This window comes from Prinia subflava, chromosome 11 (assembly GCF_021018805.1).
Source record: "Prinia subflava isolate CZ2003 ecotype Zambia chromosome 11, Cam_Psub_1.2, whole genome shotgun sequence".
Classification (NCBI taxonomy): Eukaryota; Metazoa; Chordata; class Aves; order Passeriformes; family Cisticolidae; genus Prinia; species Prinia subflava.
In genome coordinates this window covers 24,552,304-24,575,062 of record NC_086257.1, presented here as the reverse complement: position 1 = coordinate 24,575,062, position 22,759 = coordinate 24,552,304, and the positions used below count along the sequence as shown (strand labels likewise).

The window sequence follows — 22,759 nt, the reverse complement described above, 5'->3', positions numbered from 1 at the left end:
CTGAAATACCTCTGCAGAAATGATTAACTCCTGGCAAACTTCCAGGAAAAGGGACCACCTTGGAATCCTGTGTTCCCTGTCCAAACTCATCAGTCCTAAATCACTTCCTGAGGTAAGACTGATAGTGAAATAACCAGAGGTGTGGTGATACTAATGTAAAATACATGATTTTCTCCCTGATAAATGCTGTTTTCACCAGACTTGATATTCAGTAGGAGAAACAGCATGCTGTGCTTTCAAAACTTTTAATTACTCATACAAGATATTAAAAGACAGAGAATTTGAGACCAAGGAAATTATTTTGGTTACTGCCAGCTGCAAATGTAAAAGTTGGGTCTGAATTCAAAAGGTTTTGTTGATTAATTGGAACCACTTTTGTTTTGGAACTTTTCTTTTGAGCAGTGTAAAAAAGAAAAATATGAGGTTTACTAAAAAAATCCCCAATGCACAGTGAATATGTAACCAGCAAGAAAATATTTATTTTAAAGACTAGCACCTTCTTCCACTGACCTATTCTAGATTATCATGTATAAACAGATATCAGATCTATTCATCTGGAGATGAATAGAATGAAGGAACAGAATGAAATAAATGAATAGAAATTCATTATTAACTGAATTTAATGAATAGGAAAGTTCATCTTGCCGTGCTGAGACTGTGACTTTTCTGCCTCCCCTGCCTGAGGACAGAGCACAGCAGGTGGAGCCCAGTAGGTGTCAGTCCAGCCAAGGCTTCCTGAGTGCAGCAGTGAATAAACCTCTGCTGCCCTCCTGCCTCTTCCTTCCCATCAGTGAAACCTGGCTGGCATCATTTCCCCGTGACAGAGGCACAGGCAGCAAACAGAGATTCCCTTTGCCCTGCTGTTAACTTTTAATAAAAGTCTGCATCGTTGCCCTTTCCTTTCCCTGGGTGCTCACCTACCCTGGCTGGCAAAGGGTAGAGCTTGGGCTGGTATTTGCAGGGGATTTGCATTTCCATCAAGCACTGGGATGGAAAGGCACAAATCCAGCACTGGGAGCCGCCCTGAGGAGAAGAATTTGGGAGTTCAGCATGACCCGACCTGGCCCCAGAACCTCCCGTGCCGTGGGCAGCAGGGGAGGGGAAATTCTGCCCCGCTCTGGTGAGACCCCAGGGCTGGGGCCCAGCACAGGAGGGACCTGGAGCTGCTGGAGAGAGCCCAGAGGGGGCCAAGGAGCTGCTCCAGGGCTGGAGTCCCTCTGGAGCCAGGCTGGGAGAGCTGGGGGTGCTCCCCTGGAGAGGAAAAGGCTCCAGGGAGAGCTCAGAGCCCCTGCAGGGCCCAAAGAGGCTCCAGGAGAGCTGGAGAGGGACTGGGGACAAGGGATGGAGGGACAGGACACAGGGAATGGCTCCCACTGCCAGAGGGCAGGGCTGGGTGGGAGATTGGGCAGGAATTCCTGGCTGGGATGGAATTCCCAGAGCAGCTGTGGCTGCCCCTGGATCCCTTGCAGTGCCCAAGGCTGGGCAGGGCTTGGAGCAGCCTGGGACAGTGGGAGGTGTCCCTGCCATGGCAGGGGTGGAATGAGGTGAGATTTAAGGTCCTTGCCACCCAAACCATTCTATGATCCCTTTGTTAGTTGTCAACAAGGTGCTGTTTGTTGGCTTGAGTGAAACACTGGAGAGGACAATGAACTTTCCTGTACTGGGATGTGTTTTGGGAAGTGAAGAATGTTCATTGTGCAAGAGCTGAGGTGGAAAAGGAGTTCTGTCACTAGAAAAAAATCTGTTGGAGCCTGAGAGCTTTGTTGTTTTATCACAAACATTTAAGTCAGATGTTTCCCCTCTTTCATCAGCGAATCCAAGTGTGCATACTGATTATCCTGTATTTGCAAGTCAGAGTTGTTAATTGCTGTATTCAGCTGGGGCCGTTTACCATCTGAAAGAAATAATTAAAGCTTTCTTTCTCTTGCTTAAGATTTAAACATGTATTTAAAGATGAGATCATGCTTTCATGGTGGTCAGAGTTTCTTTCTATATTTGTGTGGGATGGCCTCAGAAACGGGTGTCCGAGGGTCTGGTGTGCTGTGTTTCCTTTAATTATACATTTGTTAGGGCAAAGATGGTTATTGCAGCCTGTCTGTGCCTGGTTCCATCCTCCCAGCCCCAGTGCAGCGGGAGCTGTGCCCACCCCAGTGTGCAGATCAGCCATATGTGCCTCTTATTTATAGCTCATGCGTGAAGGGAGCTATTCCAAAGTGGTAATTTCTGTTCTGGTGGTGGCACATAAATACAAGTGTGTGTGAGCAGCTCCTTCTCCCTGAACGAGGATGTGACACATCCCAGTCACCCTGCTTGGGAACGCTCCAGTCCAGACAGACTGGAAGGCTCTGTCTGATGCTTCAGACACTCGAGAGCTCAATTAATTTATAGATGATAATTTGTTTTCAGCTCCTGCAGATACAGATGCCACCTTTACTCAGCCTCTCTTGAGTCATTCTCTCTACAACAGCTTTGGAGAGGGAGTATTTACAAGGACGTGGAGGGACAGGCCCAAGGGGAATGGCTCCATAGTGACAAAGAGCAGGTTTGGATTGGTTAAAATGCTCCCCTGTGAGGGTGGGGAGGCCCTGGCACAGAGAACCCTTGGCTGTCCCTGGATCCCTGGAGGTCCAAGGCCACGTTGGACGGGACTTGGAGCAACCTGGGATAGTGGAACTGGTGGGACTGGATGGGCTTTAAGATCCTTCCCAACCCCAAAAAGTCTATGATTCCATAGAGTTCCATTTCTGTAATTTGTTGGGAAAATGGCATATCCTACCTGCACTATAAATGCAGCTGTGCAATATTTTCTAACTGTGCTGTACAGCTTGTGCCACCTTAAAGCAAGTTTCCTTCCAGCTGCCTGTGTGCTCTGTAGGTGTAATTTCATAAAGTCACTGAGCGCAAGGAATGAAAGACTGGCTTTAAAAAGAAAACAAGAACACGAGTTGTGGAAGCCCAGAGTGGTTTGGGATGGAAGGGCCTTAGAGCTCATCTTGATCCATGGGCAGGGACACCTCCCACTGTCCCAGGCTGCTCCAAGCTCTGTCCAAGCTGGCCTTGGGCACTGCCAGGGATGGGGAATCACAGCTGCCCTGGGCAGATAATACAGTGGCTGTTCCATCAACATGAATGTTACATTCTGAACTTTGAACTGCTTTGTAAGTTATGTTATTAGTGCTGCGGGTGCCTCGGCTGCGGTTGGTGTCGGTGTGAGCTGCGGGCCGTGCCGTGCCGTGCCGTGCTGTGCCGTGCCGGGGTTTCTCGGGGAGCAGGCGGTGATTCAGAGGGAAGCACGCCAGGCCGGCACGGCCAGCTGAACCGGCCGTGCTCCTGCACACGTAGGGCCGGACCGGGACAGCACGGGCACGGCGTTGGGACAAAGGGACATCAACTGCTCTTAACCAATCGTAGAGTACTGTGAAGTACTCTGCAAATGAACAATAGCTGCCTGCAGTGCGTTATCACAGCACGGGCTGGGCTCACCTCATTCCACCACCTTAAAACTCATCTCATTCCACCACCCTGCCGTGGGCAGGGACCCCTTCCCCAGACCGGGTTGTTCCAGCCTGGCCCTGAGCACTTTCCGAGCAGGGGCAGCCGCGGCGTCTCCGGGAAACCTGTTCCAGTCCGCGCTCGCTTTTCCGGAGTGTGTCAGCGGCGGGAGCACGGCCGGATCGGGGCAGCGCCGTGCCAGGGGCTGCGTGTGGGTGCACCAAGTGAGTCAGGGTGACTTTGTTTTCCGGCATGGGCACTCCGTCTGTCTCTTACTCATTAATTAGCGCGGCTGGAGCCGCTCGCACCGAGAGCTGGGCGGCGCGGGGAGGCGCAGGGAGCCGTGCTTGCCCTCCTGAGGACGGTGTGTTCCTGCGTGCCTGCAGCGCCCGCGCTGGCTCGGCTCGTTCCCGGCGTGTCCCCGGCTCGCGTGCGAGCCCCGCACGCAGCGCCGTGCTCGGGGACATCGCTCCCTCCCTGCCGGCCCCAAACGAAGCGCTCGGTGCGTGATAAATGAAACGCGAAGGGGCCTCTCGTCCTATCGCTCTTGGGAACGGCCTCGGGCGGCGCTTTCGGTTCTCGCCGCTGACAGCGGCGCGGGGCGCGCTGCAGCCCGGCCGGCGCCGCGGGGGGACCGGCCCGGCCCGGGGCGGGGGAACCGGCCCGGGGGCGGGGGGAGCCGGCCCGGCCCGCCCGCGCCCCGCCCCGGCCTGGCAGCTCTCTCGGCAGCGCTATTTAACCGGGCGGCGCGGCGGGCGCGGAGCGCAGCGGGCCGGGGCGGGATGTGCGGCGGGACGCGTCCCCTGGCGCGGGCACGGCGCTGCTGACCCCGCACGGCCGCGGGCAGCGTGTCCCGGCACCGCCCCAGCGCCCGCCGCGCTTGTTACATCTGCCCCCGGCAGGAGGGGATTTGGCTCTGGAGTTACCGTGGATTTGGGTGAGAACACGGGAGCAGCGCCGAGGGAGCCGCGCCGGTAGGTCCCAGCTGCGCTGGGCTGGCTGCCCGGCAGCCCCGCCGCCCTCAGGGTCTGTCTCTGGGCTGCTGCTTTTGTTGTTCCTTGTCGAAACGCGGCTTAAGGCGGCGGAGCGGCTTTCCTGAGCAGAGGAGGGGCTCGCGTGCGATGGGAGCGCTCGGGGAGCGCACCCCGGCAGACCCCGCCGGCTGCTGGAGCTCGGCGTGCGGGAGCATCGCTGCGGGACCGCCGCCACGGGAGTGCCGGCAAAGCCTCATCCTCGCCCTTCCCGCTGCTTTAATTTTAGAGTCGTTGGGGGATCCGGCTCTGCTCGCTAAGGCGGTTCTGTAAAAATAGCAGCAAAACTTAAATGTTGGCCAAGCGAGGAGTATAAATGTTGAAATAGCAGCAAAGGGATGGCCGAACGAGATCAGAAGTCACTTGCTCAGCACCTCGGCGCTTGCAGGGGTCCGTGAGCCCTGGCAGATCCTCCCGCTCCTCGCCAGGGCAGCGAGACCTGGGCTGCATGACGGGAACATCTCATTCTCTCCGGAGTCGAGGATTTTTAAACCTTTGGAGTTACCTGAAGGTGCCTTTGGTGGTTTGGAGGAATTGCCTGGGTGTCTGTGGAAGAATAAGCCATACACCGATGACTTTGGGGTTAACTGCCAAACAGATAGACCAGTTGCTTTAATTTTAATCTAAAAATGGGAAAACTGGAGAGGCACAACTTTTTTTTTTTTTTTTTTTTTTTTTTCTTTTTTCTTTTTTCTTTTTTTTTCTTTTTTTTTTTTTTTCCTGGTAATCCTGACGTGCTGTTTCCCAGGGACATGGAAAAGCCTTACAAATGAATGTTCCAAAATACGGAAGACTCAATGAGAATTTTTCCAGAGCAAATCATCAGTAGTAAGAAATTATTGCCAAATTTTCTCTGGGTTTTTTTGATTTTGTTTTGAAGTGAGGAGTAACTTTGCTCGGAATGCATTTATCCAGGAAGTAATCCTTAATGTGCTCCACTCTGAGCATTGAGCCTGCATGTGCGATTGAAGAAGGTTTAATTAAATGTAATCAAATATTACAGGATTCCTGATTAAAAGGCATAGCACTTGCTTTTGGTGACGTACGAGACACACAGCTCATTTGTGCTTTAAAGTCAAACAATTCTGCAGCTTGCAAGCAGTGTCTTTCTCGGTTCCTGAGTAACCATCACCCTTCAGTTTGCTTCCCTGCCCGGTTTTAATTCCGGTTTTAATTTAATGCCCAGCGTGGCGAGAGGAGCGTGGTGTGTCACCAGCGGGTGCCACCGAGCGAGGGCGGGGACAGGGCAGGGACGGGCTCTGGGACGGGCTGTGCCCTCTGCCATCCCCGGGAAGCGGGGCAGGGACGGGCTGTGCCCTCTGCCATCCCCGGGGAGCGGGGCAGGGACGGGCTGTGCGCTCTGCCATCCCCGGGGAGCGGGGCAGGGACGGGCTGTGCCCTCTGCCATCCCAGGGAAGCGGGGCAGGGACGGGCTGTGCGCTCTGCCATCCCCGGGAAGCGGGGCAGGGACGGGCTGTGAGCTCTGGATCCCCGGGGAGCAGGGCAGGGACGGGCTGTGCCCTCTGCCATCCCCTGGCAGGGACGGGCTGTGCCCTCTGCCATCCCCGGGGAGCAGGGCAGGGGTCCGTGGTGGTCCCCTGCGGTCCGGGTGGAGTTTGCCGCGGGTCCCCGCTGTCCCCTGCCGCGGGACGTGGGAGGTGGCACGAGGGAGGACACATGCGAATGGAATGGGAATGTGTAGGTTTGCCGCTCCGGTGGGAGAGGAAATGGTGCAGGAATGTCTGAAATGCGGGGGGGGACGTGTCTCATGCTGCTCAGGTCTGTGTGTGAGGGAGGCGCAGAAATCAGCGCTGTCATGTTCGCTTTTGTGGAATGGAATGAACCCGAGTGCTCTTGGTTTGTTGAACATCCTGACAGGGAGGAGGCGTCGGACCATCCCCCTTTCCTGCCCACCCTCGGGGGACTGTGTGTGCGTGCCGGAGTGTCTCAGAGCCTGGCTGTGCGGGGAGAGGAGTGTGGGTTTGGGATTAATTAGCCCGAGTTTAGCTGTTTTCATGCTTTACGTGCCTCAGGGCTACCCGCAGTCACAACGAGGGGAGGAGTTTGCTGTTGCTGGCTCGAAATCCTCTCCAGGGGTGATCTTGTTCGTGTCAACCATGAGCAATTAGAGAGATTAACTATCTTGTTTTCCTTTCTGCCCTAGATTGATTCTTGGGAGGCTCTGGGACATTTGAAAGTGATTTGGAGAGAGCAAAGTCCGTGTCCGATGGACACCCAACCCCAGGCAGCGTGCGTGGTGCCCCAGGCTCCCTGCCCAGGGATGAAGTGCTCTCCTTCAGAGGACTTTTCTCCCCAGCTGAGGCTGTCTGAAAAGATCCCACCAGTGAAGCCTTGCTTCAAGAAGAAGCAGCAAGTGCAGAAGAGACTGGACCCACAAACTCTGCGGGCTCTGCGGCCGATCTTCACCAGCTTGCTGGGAGCTGGGGCCTTGGACAGGGTGTTTGTGCCCCGAGGCCAGCGTGGTGGCCACGGTGATTTATGTGAACCTGCTGTGAAAAAGACTCTGGACCTCGGTACCTCTTGCCCCCAGACAGAAAATAATGTGACTGTGCTGATGCCAACAGCTCCAGATGTGCAGGGTCAACTGCCAGGAGCTCATCCTCCCCCCGGGCATCCTGAGCAGGACATCCAGTCAGGAGAGCAAGGCTTCTCCCCAGAAACTCCTGGAACTGCTGCTGATAATGGTCATGAATCATTCCAGGATCATCCTTTGCACCCAAGTGCTGGTGATGGTGCAGCTTGTCCTTTGTTCCCTGACAAGGTTCTGGAAAGCTACACATCTGGCTTACTTCAGGAGAACAGCTGTCCAGTGCAATACAGCTTGACCCCAAGCAATAAATTCAGTGCTGGGATATTCCAGGATAAAAGTGAAGAAGCCTCCCTGGACCTGGTGTTTGAGCTCTTGAACCAGCTGCAGTATCACACCCACCAGGAGGACGGGGTTGAAATCTGTGTGGATTTTCTCCAGGGCACGTGTGTTTATGGCAGTGACTGTCCCAGGCACCACACAGTGTTACCCTACCACTGGCAGGTGAGGAGGACAGCGACCCAGAGGTGGCAAAGTGTGACCAACGACTCCCAGGAGCACCTGGAAAGGCTTTACTGCAACCCTGACAATGACAAGATCAAAGTCAAGTATCGGTAGGTAACTGAATTTACCCCCTTGCTGGGAAGGGGGCAGAAATATAACAGGATGTTCCTATTTCTCCCAAGAGTGTTACAAATCCTGGGATGATGTTTCCTGATTCATTTCCGGCAAGTTTAAAATTCTTGTACACCTGTAAAACTTATTTAGCACCTGGAACATGTTCTTTGAAGCTGGAGGACCTGGAGTGTGTGAAACAAGTAAACTGCAGCTCTGTAGGCACTCAGAGACTCGTGGAATGCTGTGCTTGTTCCTAATTAGTCTTTGCTCTGAGTTAGACAAAGCAGCAGCATGAAAGAGCCTTGGCAGCGCTGGGGACAGGAATGACAGAGCAGTTGTGTCACTGTGGGCACAGCCTGGCTGTGCACTCCCAGCACAGTCTGCATCCTCCCATCCCACACTAAACCAGAGGCAGCTCTGGGGACATCCCAGGAGATGTCCTGCCACGGGCAGTAAATGGGGATGTTTAATGCCCTGTGAGCAGCCTGAGCCACCCTGGCAGAAATGCTGATCATCTCCACTGTTGCAGCAGTCATTGGAAGTTATTGTTTTCTCTGTGCAGAGCTGTGTTTATTGACTCATTTTCTAAAATTAGCCAGCAGCTGTTAGGGTGATGCTGTGTGACCGGTGTGGGCTCCTGCACCCTGGGAGCGAAAACTTCTTCAGCTTCTCCCTGCAGTTGCAGTTCGAGGAGCAGTGGGGAACAGCGATGTTTACAGGGTCCAGTTAGTGCAGGGTGCAGGCTGGTTTGGTTTTTTTTCTGGAGGAAGTGTGTGGTGCACATTGTGGCAGGGCAGATAAGAGAGGAGAAGTTTGCCAGGCTGGCGCAACTCCAGTTCAAAGTGACATTTCTGGAGTGAAAACTTCCCACTGCCTTTGCCACCTGAATCCTTTGGGGTTCTGCTCACTGCCTCTTCTTCCTTTCAGTTCCTGAAGGAAGTACATATCTGCTTTCTCAATATTTTATTTTCATTTATTGAGCTGAGATTTCTCATTCAGCACCAGAGACCAAATCTAGCGCTTAAAGTCAGCATTAGTCTTTACTTTCACTTAATTTGATGTTGGCTTAGACACTAAATTCAACCTTTTTCATAGACTCAAACTGGTTTGGGTTGGAAGGGACCTCAAAGATCACACAGTCCACCCCTGCCATGGCAGGGACACCTCCCACTGTCCCAGGCTGCTCCAGCCCCAGTGTCCAGCCTGGTCTTGGGCACTGCCAGGGGACAGGGGCAGCCACAGCTGCTCTGGCACCCTGTGCCAGGGGCTTTCTAGTGATGGCAATATCAGAATATGGATGCCCCACACTGAAAATGAAAATGAAGTAGGATAGGTAGTAGGGAACAACTATATTTTATAGAATTGTCTTGAAGAAATATGCCAGTCTTTAAAAAAAATCGAAACATCTTGTAAGTGCATAGCAGATAAAATTTGCTGTATTTTACAACAGAGGAACTTCTATTTCCTCTAAGTGTTAGAAATGATTTCTGAAAACAAAACAGCGCAGCCAGAGACAAGCCCATTAAATTATTTAACTTTGAGCTCTGTGCAAATGAGCAAATGGTTTTCTTTTAGCAGTCCTGTCACCGAATCCATCACTGCACACGAGCTCTGTGTCCTGCAGGATGGACCTGGGAATGATTAATGGTAGCGGACACAGCGCTTGGTCATGGCTGAGTCACCCCCAGCCTGGGCAGCTGCTGGCACTGAGCCTCCCTGGCACTGTGGGGCTGAGGGACAGGGATCTCTGCCTGCCTGATGCAGCTGGGGACAGGGCTGGCAGGGACAGGACATTCCCTGAGCGTGAGGGAAGGCAGAGGAGCAGCGTTGGACAGCGGGTGGGACACTGCCCTGGGAGCGAGGCACAGCCTGGGGATGCAGCCCTGAGTGGGTTCTGCCAAACTGCAGATTTAGGCTGGATATTGGGGAGGAATCCCTCCCTGTGCAGGTGGGCAGGCCCTGGCACAGGTGCCCAGAGCAGCTGTGGCTGTCCCTGGATCCCTGGTGGTGCCCAAGGCCAGGCTGGAGCAGCCTGGGGCAGTGGAAGTGTCCCTGCCATGGCAGGGGTGGAATCAGCTGATATCTAAGATCACCTTGGAGGAGCTTCACGTCTGGATAAGTGTCAGTGAGACCTTTGGAGTGAAGCTCTATTTAAGACCAGAGCTTCTGATTTCAAACTTTGAGACTGATCCTCCTTGGAACTTTGACTTGCCAAGTTTTTAAGCCCGGTTTTGAGCTGGGAGGTCAAACGTTTTACTGTGCATCATCACCAGCGTCCTCTTAGGCAACATCACCTTGTGTGGGGAGCCCCCGGGGTCCCCAGGCCGGTGCCGTGTCCCCGTGCCTTGTCCCTGTCCCGTGTCCCCTGGCAGCCCGGGGAGCTGCGGACGTGCCCCGCCAGCGCCGCGTCCCATGGTGACGGCATTATTTGTTAAAGCCATTAATCTCCCGCGGTCAGACGGGCTTTGCAGGCCTGTCTGCCCGCTGGCAGCCACAGCAAACGCCTGCTCAGCACTCTGCGTGGCCAGCAAGGCCCTGCTGCTCCTGCTCTGTGTCCCACACACCTCGGGGGTGAGGGAGGACTGCCCCCGGGGAGCTGGGCCCTTCCACAAAGTGCTGGCTGTCAGCTCAATTAGGGAATGAGCTCTAAATCAGGGTGTTCTTCAAGGAACTATTTATATAAACCTTCCTTCCTCTTAATTATTGGGATGAGTAATGATGGAGATAAGTTATTGAGATGAGTAATGTAAAGTACACATTAAGCTGTTGCCTCTCACCTAAGGGAATGTGATCTCGGAGGAGTGGTAAACCTTGTTTAGTTACTTTGTAATGCAACTCCTCCAGCTGCTTCTTGCAGTTTGGCTCAAACTGAGTATTTATCATAAATTACTTATGGGGTTTTTTGTATTCTTGAGTCTGCCAAGTATGTAGAGCCACATACCAAGCTATCTAAACAAATGGGGGAACATCAGCAGGTTAAGGTGCTTAGAAGCCCTCAGTTTTCTTCATAGATGTGAGGAGAGGCCCTGGAGAAGTTCCAGCTTGCAGCAAAGAGAGAGCAGTGCCAAGTGCTGCTTTCCAGCAGGAGATGCCCACGTTGGGCCATTTGAAGATGCTCTTAGCTCAGGGGAAATACTTGGCTGAGGAGCTGAGCAGGTTTCCCCACACACACACCTGTCCTGTCATGCACACCCTGCTTTTCAAAACAAGCAACACCATTAGAGATTACAGGAGGATTTGTTTAAAACAACTCTACAGTTCCTGAGCCATCAGTCCCCTGGCTTTGGCTGAAAATTCCTCTCTTTCTCTTGGCAAAAAGGGCTCCCACTCGCCTGACATAGCAGCTTCTTGCTGTTGCTTTGATTTCTCTCCTTTTCCTTTCTTTTTCCTGTATTTTCTGTGAGGTTTATGAAGTGGCTCCTGGTAGCTGGAGAGAGGCAGGATGGAGTGGCTGCAGTGAGGGAAAGGCAGCTGGCTCTGCAGTGGGACGTGTTCTGCCTGGGAGCTGCTCTCTCTGTGCACACCCCTGTTCTTGGGGGATGTGGACAAGAGGAAATTCAGCTGTCCTGGGGAGGTTCAGCTCGGATATCAGCAGGATTTTCTTCCTGGAAAGGGTGGTCAGGCACAGGAAGGGTCTGTGCAGGGAGGTTTGGAGTCCCCATCCCTGGTGGTGTCCAAGGAATGACTGGATGTGGCTCTGAGTGCTCTGGGCTGGGTGACAAGGCTGGACTCGGTGTTCCTGGAGGTCTTTTCCAACCTAAATGATTCTGTGATTCTGTAAATACAGAGTGTTCCAGTGCAGTTATCGGGGGCATGTGAGGGGACTGGGCAGGAAAGGCATGGACACAACGAAATGCACAGGAAACTGGTTTTCCTTCATTCCTCTGTGTGTGGGACGGCGGCTTCTCTGGTGCTGACAGAATGTGCTTGACGTGTTAAAATCATACAGAGCACGGTGGAGGCATTTCAGGAATGGAATCATGGAATCACAGAGTGCCTTGGCTTGGAAAAGACCTTCAAGCCCCTCCAGTGCCATCCCTGCCATGGCAGGGACACCTCCCATTGTCCCAGGCTGCTCCAAGCCCTGTCTGGCCCGGGACACTGCCAGGGATCCAGGGGCAGCCACAGCCTCTGTGGGCAGCAGTTGTTTGGGGAGTTCTGCAGGTCCCTGGCCCATCAAATAGTTAAATGTCAGGCGTGTTCTGTGTGATCCACACAGTGCCACAGTGTGTGAGATAAGGCACGTGTTAGTGATAACAGGGAGATGGAAAACCAGCTGAGAGTGCCCCTGCCTGGATTTGGGGAGGTTCTTGGCTGTACCCTCAGAGTGCTTGGGAGCTGCTTTTCATTCCTTTCCAGGAGGAATGCAAGGCAGAGCCTCGGATAAAACTCCTGTGGAGTGATTTTGGAAGTGTTTGCCTTGTGCCGTGTGGGTTCCTTTTTGCTGCACCATTTCCATACGAAATGAAACTAATTGGCTGTTAGCTGTACAAACAGGGAGGCCCTGAGTGCCGGTGGGCTGTGAGGAAGCAGCAATCACTGCCATCCCCGCTCTTGTTTCCTGTCAATAGGCAGACTGCAGTTTGGGAACAGCTGGCACCTGGCTGCAGGCTGAGGTCAGGCTGTTCCCGGCATGGAGCAGCCCTTCCTGCCCCAGAGCTCGGGGGCTGCTCTCGGGAGCTGCCCCCAGGTAAGGCCGTGCTGTGACAGGACTGCCCATTCCGGGAACCAGGGCAGACACAGGGGCTGTGACAGCGATTTGCTCAGCAGGGGCAGTGATCATGAAGTTCCTTCCTGGTTTGTTGAAATCAGGAGGGATTCGAGCTGAGTAATAATTGAGCTTCTGATTCTTGTAGTCACGTGTACACAGGAGCGTTTTTTGGTTTGGGAGGTTGATTTTGGAGGGTGTGACGTGGAGCATTCATTTGTAGGACAAGCCTGGAATGACAGGACAAGGGGGAATGAATTTCCACTCCAGAAGGCAGAGATTGGTGGGATATTGGGAAGGAATTCCTCCCTGGCACAGGGTGCCCAGAGAAGCTGTGGCTGCCCTGGATCCCTGGCAGTGCCCAAGGCCAGGCTGGAGCAGCCTGGGACAGTGGAAGGTGGCACTGTCCTGTCCCTGCCTGTGGCACTGGGTGAGCCTTAGGGTCCCTGCCTGTGCCAGCTCTGCAGCCACTCAGAGCTGTGCTTGTGCTCCTCTAAACCATCAATAGTTTAGGTTGGAAAGGGCCCCTAGTGATCATCGAGTCCCATGCCCTGCCAGGAGCATCTTCTGCCGACTGAACAATTAAACAAACAAACAAACCTCTCCCAAACACATCCAGCTCCAGAGCAGCTCAGCCCCTGGAGCGCTGCAAGCCTGGACAGGGACACCCTGTTCGTGCTGCCCTGCAAACACAAGGTGCAGCTGGGGTTTGAATTGGGAAATGGGGCGTCTGTGGAGCCCTTGGGAGAGGGGGATGTGTTCAACATCCTCATTGCTGAGGAGTTTCAGAACTTCCCGTGCCTCACAGCCCAGGCCCCCCTGCCCAGGACCTCGTGTTCGGGAGTGGCCAGGAGTGGGTTCTTGGGAAGAACAAACAACTTCTGGTACAGTCTCTTCTCCTCCAGCAGCCCTGCCCCAAGGACTTCCTGCTGCAGAGCTGGGGGCGTTACTTTTATTATTATTATTGTTGTTATTTTCCCTGCCAGGCACTCATCTCAGCTGTATACACACAAATACATATCTGGGCCAGTGTGTCAGCTGTTGTTTCAGATTTACAAGCTGGCCCCCTCGCTGTGAAAGTTCCAGAGGATTGGTTTTGCAAGCACCCCAGTCACCAATTGTAAAGGCAGGGAAAAAGAGTCTTTCCAACCTTTTAGAAATAAACACAGGAAAAGCAGCAAAGTCACTACTTTGGGCTTCTTTTGTCCCCTGAGGATGGAGCCTTTAAGCTGAGAGGGAAATGTGTCTGTAGCATCTTTCCCCAGTCTGAGGTGTCACCTCCCACGTGGCCCACGGTCAGGGAGCAAATTCAGTAAAATCTGAAACTCATGTGCTGCCCTGGCACTGCTGCCCCTCTCTGGGGTGTGAACTGAGGAGACCCTGAGGAGGTGGAGGCTCTCCTGGGTTGTTTGTGCCCTTGCCCTGCTGCAGAGGTTCCTGTCTCACCCTGCAGCCCGTTCCTGCTGCCTGCTGTGTTGGGAGGAGCTGCTGCTGCACATCCCTTGGGAGTGTTCCCTGTCCCTTGGCAGTGTTCCCTGGGCCTTTTCCTCCCGCTGTGCCTTTCCATGGAGCACGTTTGGCTCTGTGGTCTGAGCTCTGCTGTTGCTATTCCAGTTCCTGTGCTTCCAAATGAAACTCGTGGTCCAGCTCTGGCACAGCTGCCTGGTGGAGTCCCCGTCCCTGGAGGGGTTTAACAGCCCTGGGCATGTGGCACTTGGGGACACAGTCAGTGGTGGCCTTGGCAGTGCTGGGGGAATGGTTAGACCCGATGGTCTGAGAGGGCTTCTCCAACTTAACCAAATCTTTAATTTCTCTGATCTTTTGAAGCCAATATCCTTGAAGTGACATTTGGTTTCATACAGGAGTTTAAACACTCAGTCCCCCACCCAAAGCTGGGCTTATCTCTGGGAGAGTCCTTCCACTGCAGCCTCAGCCAAGTGCACAGAGCAGATGAGATCTTGCTGCTCTGGTGTCCCCAGGAAGTGTCAGTGCCCGCCCTGCCTGCTCAGTCCCCGAGCTCGGGGTGCCTCTCCCAGCCCTGAGCACAAACCCTTCCCGTGCCCTCGGGCTCTTTGAAGCCCCCGAGCTCCCCGGGGCCGCCAGGTTGTTGCTGGTGCAGAGAGGAACTGGTTTAGTCAGAGAGAGAAAAGCAGCAGTTTCACGGTGGCAGGGTGAGTGAGTGTGAGCCGTGCTCAGCCTCACAGCTGTTCTGATGGGAACAGGGTTTCATTTCCTGCTCAGCCCCTGTTTCTGTTTTTTCTGAACCTGTTTGCGGTAACTCACCACACGTCCCCGAACTCGGAGAGGAGTTGCAAACCACAGGCATTTGCAGTGCACTTACAAAACAGATTTCTCTACTCATCTGTTTGTACACCACGTCTAGAGAGCGTTTGCTGAAGGGAAAGGGCCTGGGGATTCATGGATTGGGCTGAAGTTCTTCAGAAGGATGGAAGAGCCTAAATATCCTTATTTTGGCTGCACTTGTCTGAAACAATCCATCAGTGTTATAATTTGCCAGTCAAGGAACCTGCTCAGTCCAGTGTCCTGGAAAGTTTATACCTTTCTGTTACTTCTTACATTTAGGGAACAGAGAAAATGGAACTCATTTGTGGGGTCACGTTCTGCTGTTGAGAGCTCGTGGAGTCTTATTTTGAATTGTGCTGTTCTACAGCACCAAATTTGGGTGGTGTGCCCTGTTCTTCTGAGAGTTCAACGTGCTCATTCTCTCTGTGCAAATAGTTCCACTGAACTGCTTTATTTTATAAATAGAGACCTTTATTTGGTGAGTTGGTGAGGAGAAATTCTTCAGAAATCTCTGTTCTCCTCTTGAGTCTTTCTGGGACCTTTAACAAGGGCACTTAGTGCCAGGACAAGGGGAATGGCTTTGAGCTGCCAGAGGGCAGGGTTGGATGGGATTTTGGGAATGAATTGTTCCCAATTGTTCCCACTGCAGGGTGGGCAGGCCCTGGCACAGGGTGCCCAGAGCAGCTGTGGCTGCCCCTGGATCCCTGGCAGTGCCCAAGGCCAGGCTGGAGCAGCCTGGGACAGTGGGAGGTGTCCCTGCCATGGCAGGGGTGGCACTGGGTGGGCTTTAGGCTCCCTCCCAAACCATTCTGGGGTTCTGCACCTCAGACAACTGCTGGGTTTGAGGTTTTGTCCCTCTGTGCTGAAAACCATGGGTTTAATGTGGTTAAAGGTGAGCATTGTCTGTTTCTCCCGTTCTTGCCAGGGGCCAGGAGTTCTGGGTGGATCTGAACCTTATGAAGTTGTATGACAGCGCAGAGTTCGACCAAATGCGGCGCCTGTCCACAGCCTCGTGCCCCAGCTCCAGCTCCAGCTGCTACACGGTGTGGAAATACTTCTGCAGGGACCACTTTGGCTGGAGAGAGTACTCTGAGGTACAGCCCCTGCCCTGCCCAGCCCTGCCCTGGAACCCAAACTCGCCAGAAGCACACACTAAATACTAAATAATGTCCATGTGCAGCCTGGCTCCTCTGCAGACACTCGGGGAAGGGATTTGAGGTTCCTGTGAGGATGAGAGTCAGTGTTGAACTGGGAAGGCAATGAAGGGACAGCTCTGCTGGCCTGGGTTGTGGTTCTGTGATCCTGGGACTTGAATTACTCTGGAGACATCAGAGACATGGGGCTGGCCAGGCTGTCACACTGTCCCCAGGGGCTGGCCAGGCTGTCACACTGGGGAGCAGGGCAGCTTGTGGCAGTACCAACAAAGCCCTCCTGCAGCCTGGTTTGCTTTCATGACAGTGGGACAGTTTCTGCAGCCTTCAGAACACCTCCATTGACCTTGGCAGTTTTTAATTGATTTCCCTGTCCCCAGATCTCTGCTGGGGCAGGACAGGCACTGCCAGAGCCGTGAGGTGCAGCCCTTGGGCCAGGCACAGCCGATGTTTGCAATAAAACCTCAGCAGTGCTGGCAGTCCCAGAAATAATTCCTGAATGTAAGAACTGGGGAGAGCTGGGCAGAAACACCACAAATAACACAGAGAGGGTGCTTGAGCTGCGAGGAGAACTGCAGGGCCTGGGTTTGTGCAGTGTACAACAGGAATGTGAATTTTGGAAAGTGTGGTTTCTCACATGTGCGTTTCCCTTCCTGTTTTCCCCTGTTTTTTCCCTGTTTTCCTCCCTGTTTTTCCCCCATTTTCCTGCCTGTTTTCCCCCCATTTTTCCCTCATTTGTTCCTCATTTTCCCCCCATTTTCCCCCATTTTCCCCGTGCAGCCCGTGGTGAGGCTGATCGAGGAGGCGAGCTGCCGCGGGCTGCGCGAGGTGCGCTTCGTCACCTGGCACAACCAGTACATCCTCAACCTCAGGGACGGCTTCCAGCAGAACTCCTGCGTCCGCAGGGAGATCAAGAGGAGGCCCCTGCTGCGCTCCCCGCTGCTGCTCACGCCCTTCCTGCAGTAGGTATCCGGGGAAGGGGATTCCCTCTCTCCCTTGGAGCTCTGTTCCTGGGCTGTGACAGCAGGCAGGCACCGGTGGGCGGGAAATGGGAACGAGAATCCGAAATCTGGGTCGTGCTGGCAGCTCCTGCCACTTCCCAGAGTAACGTTTACCTGAGGATCTCCTTGTTTAAATTTGTAATGTTCCTTGTGGGTGTTGGGATGTCAGGTTTGCCAAATTCCTGTGCATTTTGCAGCACCCTGGGCTGGGGAAGGTGTCCCTGCCCTGGCAGGGGGTGGCACTGGCTGGGGTTTGTGGTGCCAGCCCAAACCATCCCGTGCTGCTTTAATGGGAGCACTGGGTGTGCTCACAGAGCCCTCACCCCTCTGGTGTTTGGTCACAGCCTCAGCTGTGGGCTGGGAGGTGTTTTTAGATAGGGTTTTACAGGAAGGAAACCCCAGGTTATTAAAGAGAAACTGCAGGATGCCAGTAAAAACCAAGAGTGGCCTTGCTGGTTTGAGCAGTCCTGGTTCTCATCCTAATAAAAAAATGAGGATTTCAGGGCTCCACCTCTTGTTTTGTTGCCCGGGACTATTTTACCACAGTCATCTGCTAAAATGATGCAATTCCCAATTAATTCCCAGCTAATTTTGTTGGACTCTGAGTGCTCTGTACTCTTGGGGGATTGACCAGAACTGTCTGTGCCAGATACCAAACCTACAAACTAAACTCTGAGATTCTGTTCTGCACCAAACTTCATTCTGATTTTATTTATCCAAAGACCTTGTAGAGCTCACTTAAAAACATGGATTCTTGGCAAGAACAAGAGTATCTTAAATATTTATGGGATCTAACCTTCAGAAGTCAGTGCTGCCTCCACTTCCCACATGATGCTACCTGAGATTTGTTCTTTCCCTCACCTCCCACCTGCTTAAATCTGTTCTAAAAATGGAAAAGAACTTTTGAATAGGAATGAAAAATGTTGACTTATTAATGGCTTCCTCTGTAGAATAAATAATATAAATATTTTACACCAGTCAGAAGAACTGAACAAAGTACACCAAAGGATTGGAGGATTTTTATTGGATTTGATGTTTTCCTCATTAATCCATGATTTACTGGCAGTCTCTGCTTGCTCTTCCAGTCCAGTGTGAGTGATGAGGCCCTACAGGAATTTTTTTTTACCCATTTGCCCATCAAAGAGGAAAACCAAATTAAAAAAAATGCAGACTTTGGTATTTGATTGCTATTTTAATAGTAATATGTAGAACTAATTTCTGGGTTTCTGCTCAACTGTTAACAGCCAGTGAGAAGAACTTTGAGTTAAGTCAAATCCATGCAAATGAAGGGAATCCTGGCCTTGGCCTTGAGCAGGAGGGAGCAGCCATTGAACACTCCAAGAGCGTTTCTGCCTTGAAAAGTGGGAGAGCTGTCACAGCTTTCCATGTGTTCATTTAAAAATAGACCTTTTTGCACTGAACCTCCCCACGCTTTTCCTTGGATGGGATTTGGGGCCATCTGTGGGGTTTGGAGAGCAGCTCCACCCTGGGGCTCGCAGGGGTGCCTGGACTCCCTCCTGCTGCCCCGGGGCACTGCAGGGCTCAGCAGCTTTTCCTGGAGAAATGATTTGGGAAAAGCCTCCCTGGGGGCCTTTGGAGCTCTCTCCACGTGTTCTTAGAGCTGCAGGAGCTGTGCTGGTGTGAGCACCTGCAGGTGCCACACGGCCCCAGAGATCCCCTTGGCACAGGAGGGAGAATCCGGGGAGCAGGGGTTTACTCAGCTGAGTAAGGGCTGCTCACTCAGTGGGATCAGGGGAACAGAAGCCACAAAGGCCCCTCAGCTCAGCTCAGCAGCTCCCAGAGCGGGAGGATTCCACAGAGCTGCAGGTGGCTCACAGTAGGGCCCTGCTGCTCTGCTCCGCTGGGTTTCCAAGGGTTTTTTCCTGGCATCCATGGGGCTCCTCCCTCAGCCCTGCCTGTTCTCCAGGCAGCATTCCCAGAGCAGGGGCAGGAAAATAACAAGCTGCAAATGCAAATTCACCTCTGGCTGTGTAAATGGCAGAGTCTTCCTGGGCTGGGGAAGGGCCTCAGATCCCATCCCGTGCCACCCCTGCCACGGGCAGACACCTTCCACCATCCCAGGGTGCTCCAAGCCTGTCCAGCACGGCCTTGGACACTGCCATGGTAATCAGAGGCTCTTCAGGCACGCTGGGGCTGGGCTGGAGGTGCTGGAGGTGCTGGGGGTGTCTGAGCACAACCTTTGTCCATCCCCAGGACCCTGGGCGGAGGCTCCGCGCTGCCCTCGCCCTGCTCCGGCCCCGCCGCCGCGCACGACCTGTCCCCAGCTGCTGTCACCTCCCCCAGCTTCTACCCCGAGACCTGGATTGGAATGGATCCAGCTCAGGACTTCATCCAAGTGCCTGTTCTGAAGGAAGACAGAAGCTATAGAACCATTTATAACCTGTTCCACAAGACTGTGCCAGAGACCAAATACAAGATCCTGAAAATCCTGCGAGTGCAGAACCAGTTCCTTTGGGAGAAGTATAAAAGGTAAGAGAACACAATTGCAGTTCTTTAATAATGGATATTCCTAGAGGAGGCATTTTCTGAGAGATTTGTATCTCCTCTCACAGCTCAGTTCTCCCAGAGGGTGATACCGTGGGGAAAGCAGCTTTTCCCCGGCTGATCTGTGGTGAATACTCACCCTCACTTGCCACTTTCTGTTACAGGAAAAAGGAATACATGTCCAAGAAGACGCCTGGGACCGGGAACGAGCGGCACCTGTTCCACGGCACGTCCCAGGACGTGGTGGACGGGATCTGCAAGCACAACTTCGACCCGCGGGTGTGCGGCAAGCACGCCACCATGTTCGGCCAGGGCAGCTACTTTGCCAGGAAGGCCAGCTACTCACACAACTTCTCCAAGCGCTCCCCCAGGGGCGTGCACTTCATGTTCCTGGCCAAGGTGCTCACGGGCAGGTACACGGTGGGCAACCACACCATGAGGAGGCCGCCGCCCGTGGAGCCCGGCAGCATCACCAGCGACCTGTACGACTCCTGCGTGGACAATGTCTTCGATCCCCAGATCTTTGTCATCTTCAACGACGACCAGAGCTACCCCTATTTTATTATCCAGTATGAGGAGGTCAGCAGCACCGTCCCCATCTGACAGCCCGTGCTGCTCCCTGTCACGAACCCTCACCTGGCAGCACCTTGTGTGGGGAAATAAAATCTGGACACTTCCTAACCGGTGGAACGGCTTGGCAAAAAGGAAATCTGAAGTGACCAACTGTGCACTTGCTGGCTGATTCCCCATGTGGAAATTGTACATATTTTTCCATTGTTTATAGTTGAAAATCTGTGCCTTTTGTTATAAAACACTGTTTATTTATGTTAGTAAATGTTCCTGTTTCAGAATGTGTCTGTGGGTGTCATTTCAGTGGCGTTCTGTGCCTGCCACACCCTGGTCTGAACATTTCAGTACGGCCGTTTCTAGGGACTCAGAACCACATTTCACCCCAAGGACATGAAATGAGACATTCTCCAAACACTTCTTTTTATGATCATATTTCAGAGAGACTGGGGGAGAGATCACAAAACTTCCCCCTGCTCATACTTGGCATTATTGAACAGGACAACACAAATAGATCATTTCCTAAAATCAAGGAAAATTAGGAGGAGATCAGCATGGTCTGTGGGGAGGGTTTAAAACCTGGGATGGCTTCCCAGCATGTGCTGGGACACAGTGTGTCACTTGTTGTTGTCCCTGCCTGTGCAGGGGTGGGGCAGGATGGGCTGTAAGGTCCCTCCCAAAGCACTCTGTCTCTCAGGGCCTGTGTTTGGATGTACCTGAGGTGCCCTGTCCTCACTGAGACCCTTACCACGAATTTGTCTCCCTCCCAAGGCTCCTGCAGCAGCCCAGGTGTGCCTGGGAGCCCTCCAGGGAGCTCCTGTGGGGCCCAGGTAGCTCCTGGGGATGGGAAGGGTCCCTCAGGCTCTGTGTCCTGGGCTCTCCCCAAACTCAGCTGAGCCTGCTCCACACCAGCTGCCTGGAGCCTCGGAGAAACGGGTTCTGCCATGGAGAGAATTCCCCACTCCCAGGCTGGTTCCTCTCCTCGGGGTCACTCCCGGTTCCCTGAGATCAGCTCAGCTGCAGGTGAGCAGGAGGGGAGGGCAGAGCCAGCTGGCTCCAGTGACCCCAGGCTCTGGGGAGGCTGCTCCTGCTCAGGGAGCTTCCAGTGGAGGTGGAGCTGCTCCTGGCCACAGCTCACAGCCGTGGGATGGTTCAGAAAGGTACCGGGGTCGGGGAGCAGGGCTGGAGGATGGCTCAGGGAAGGTGAAGTCACCGAGGGGCTGGAGGTGTCCAGGGTGTGGCACTGGGGTCTGTGCAGCTCCAGAGGGTCTGCACGAGGGCTGTGCTGGCTTTGGAATGGAGATTTTGGATTGACTTCAGAGCCGTGGAATGGGGGCTGCTGTTCCCGTGGGTTTGTGTTGAGTCGTTCCCTGCTCGAGGCTCTGCCCAGGCTGGGGCTGGCGTGAGGAGGAAGGGGTGGGAGGTGGGACAGCAGCTCCCGTGGGGGCTTTGTCTTCCTCCCACTCTCCATAGGCAGGGAGTCAGTTGTGGTTTTTCCTCGGATGTTGTAATGGGGTTTTGCCGTTCTGGGTCCTTCTCCTGCACAGCCCCGTGCCCAGGGACACTCCCTGGGAGGGGTCGGCCCGAACCTTCCCCTTCCCGCCTCCCCTGGAGCTGCGGGATGAGGAGGGAGCGCCGCTGACAATGCACTGAAAATATTTATGGTGTCTCCTTGCCAACGTGCCGAGTGTCTGAGCCACCCCGCAGGGGCAGAGCACAGGGCAGCTCCTCCTGGGTGACACAGCCTGCTGTCCCCTCCTGTGCCACCTGAGCCTGGCCCAGGGCTGGGCACGGCGGGCCTGCAGCCGTGTCCCCGTGTCACTGTCCCCGTGTCACCCTCAACTGAGCACTGGTGACCCTCCATCCGTCCCGGGCTCGTGTGGGATCCTTCCCGGCTGCCTGGGCAGAGCGGGCAGGGGCAGAGCGTGCTCCTAATTAAGTTAATTGCCTCCTACGTGCAGCAGGGCAGCGCCGGGCGTGGCACCGGTTGCTCGAGGGACACCTGAGCAGAGCCCTGAGAAATCTCCTGTTCCCAAAAGCTGCTCCTGAGGAGACACTGGGACAGATGCCAGATCTGCCGGGGGATGCTCCCGCTCCTTGCTCGGTGCTGGCTCCGGCTGTGGCTGTTCAGTGGCACTGCGGTGACACCCTGGGCCGGGACGGTGCGACAGTGCCCGGCTTTCCGCCCGTCCCGCCTGCTCTGCCCGCGCCGTGCCCGGCCCGGGGCAGCCTCCGGCCGTGCCTGACCCGGGGCAGTCCTGGCCGTGTCCCCGAGGGCGCCGTGGAACCCACAAACCCTTCGGGGCTCGATGCTTCTGGTGCCTCTTGCCCTGCCCTCGGTGCTGTCCCTGCTGCAGAGCTCGAGGATGAGGTGACAAGGGAGGGCTGGGGACAAGATCTCGCTGTGTCACTGCCGGGACTGCCGCGGTGCCACGCCTTGGGCACGGCCGGCTGTGGGGACTCGGTGGCCCTGCAGGGGTGGCACTGGCTGAGAGGGACCTGCTGGGCCACGAGTAGTGCTTCTGTTCCTGCGGGGACCCAGAGGCTGTGGGGTCTGGGTGTCCCCTAGGGGGGCTCTGGGGTCTGGGTGTCCCCCAGGGGGGCTCTGGGGTCTGGGTGTCCCCTAGGGGGGCTCTGGGGTCTGGGTGTCTCCCAGGGGGGCTGTGGGGTCTGGGTGTCCCCCAGGTGCCTGAAGAGGCTCCGGTCACTTCTTGGGGACCCTGTGCTTGGGGGCTGCCCGGCCAGGCCAGCTCGGGAGGCAGCAGCCGGGGCAGAGCCGTGGGTGACAGCGCAGGGTGAGGTCACCTCTGCCGCGGTCACTGGGATTTGTCATG

The 22,759-nt window shown here is 54.4% G+C and overlaps 1 protein-coding gene across 1 annotated transcript; it reads left to right on the top strand.

Annotated features, from left to right (window-relative positions):
* The first annotated feature begins 4,224 nt into the window (after nucleotides 1–4,224).
* On the top strand, nucleotides 4,225–20,209 carry TIPARP (TCDD inducible poly(ADP-ribose) polymerase). Its single transcript, XM_063408495.1, has 6 exons — nucleotides 4,225–4,466; nucleotides 6,688–7,685; nucleotides 15,627–15,795; nucleotides 16,633–16,814; nucleotides 19,068–19,343; nucleotides 19,523–20,209. Exons 2-6 carry the CDS (start codon nucleotides 6,751–6,753, stop codon nucleotides 19,959–19,961), a joined length of 2,001 nt encoding a protein of 666 aa, XP_063264565.1. The 5' UTR covers nucleotides 4,225–4,466; nucleotides 6,688–6,750; the 3' UTR covers nucleotides 19,962–20,209.
* Nucleotides 20,210–22,759: the final 2,550 nt, after the last annotated feature.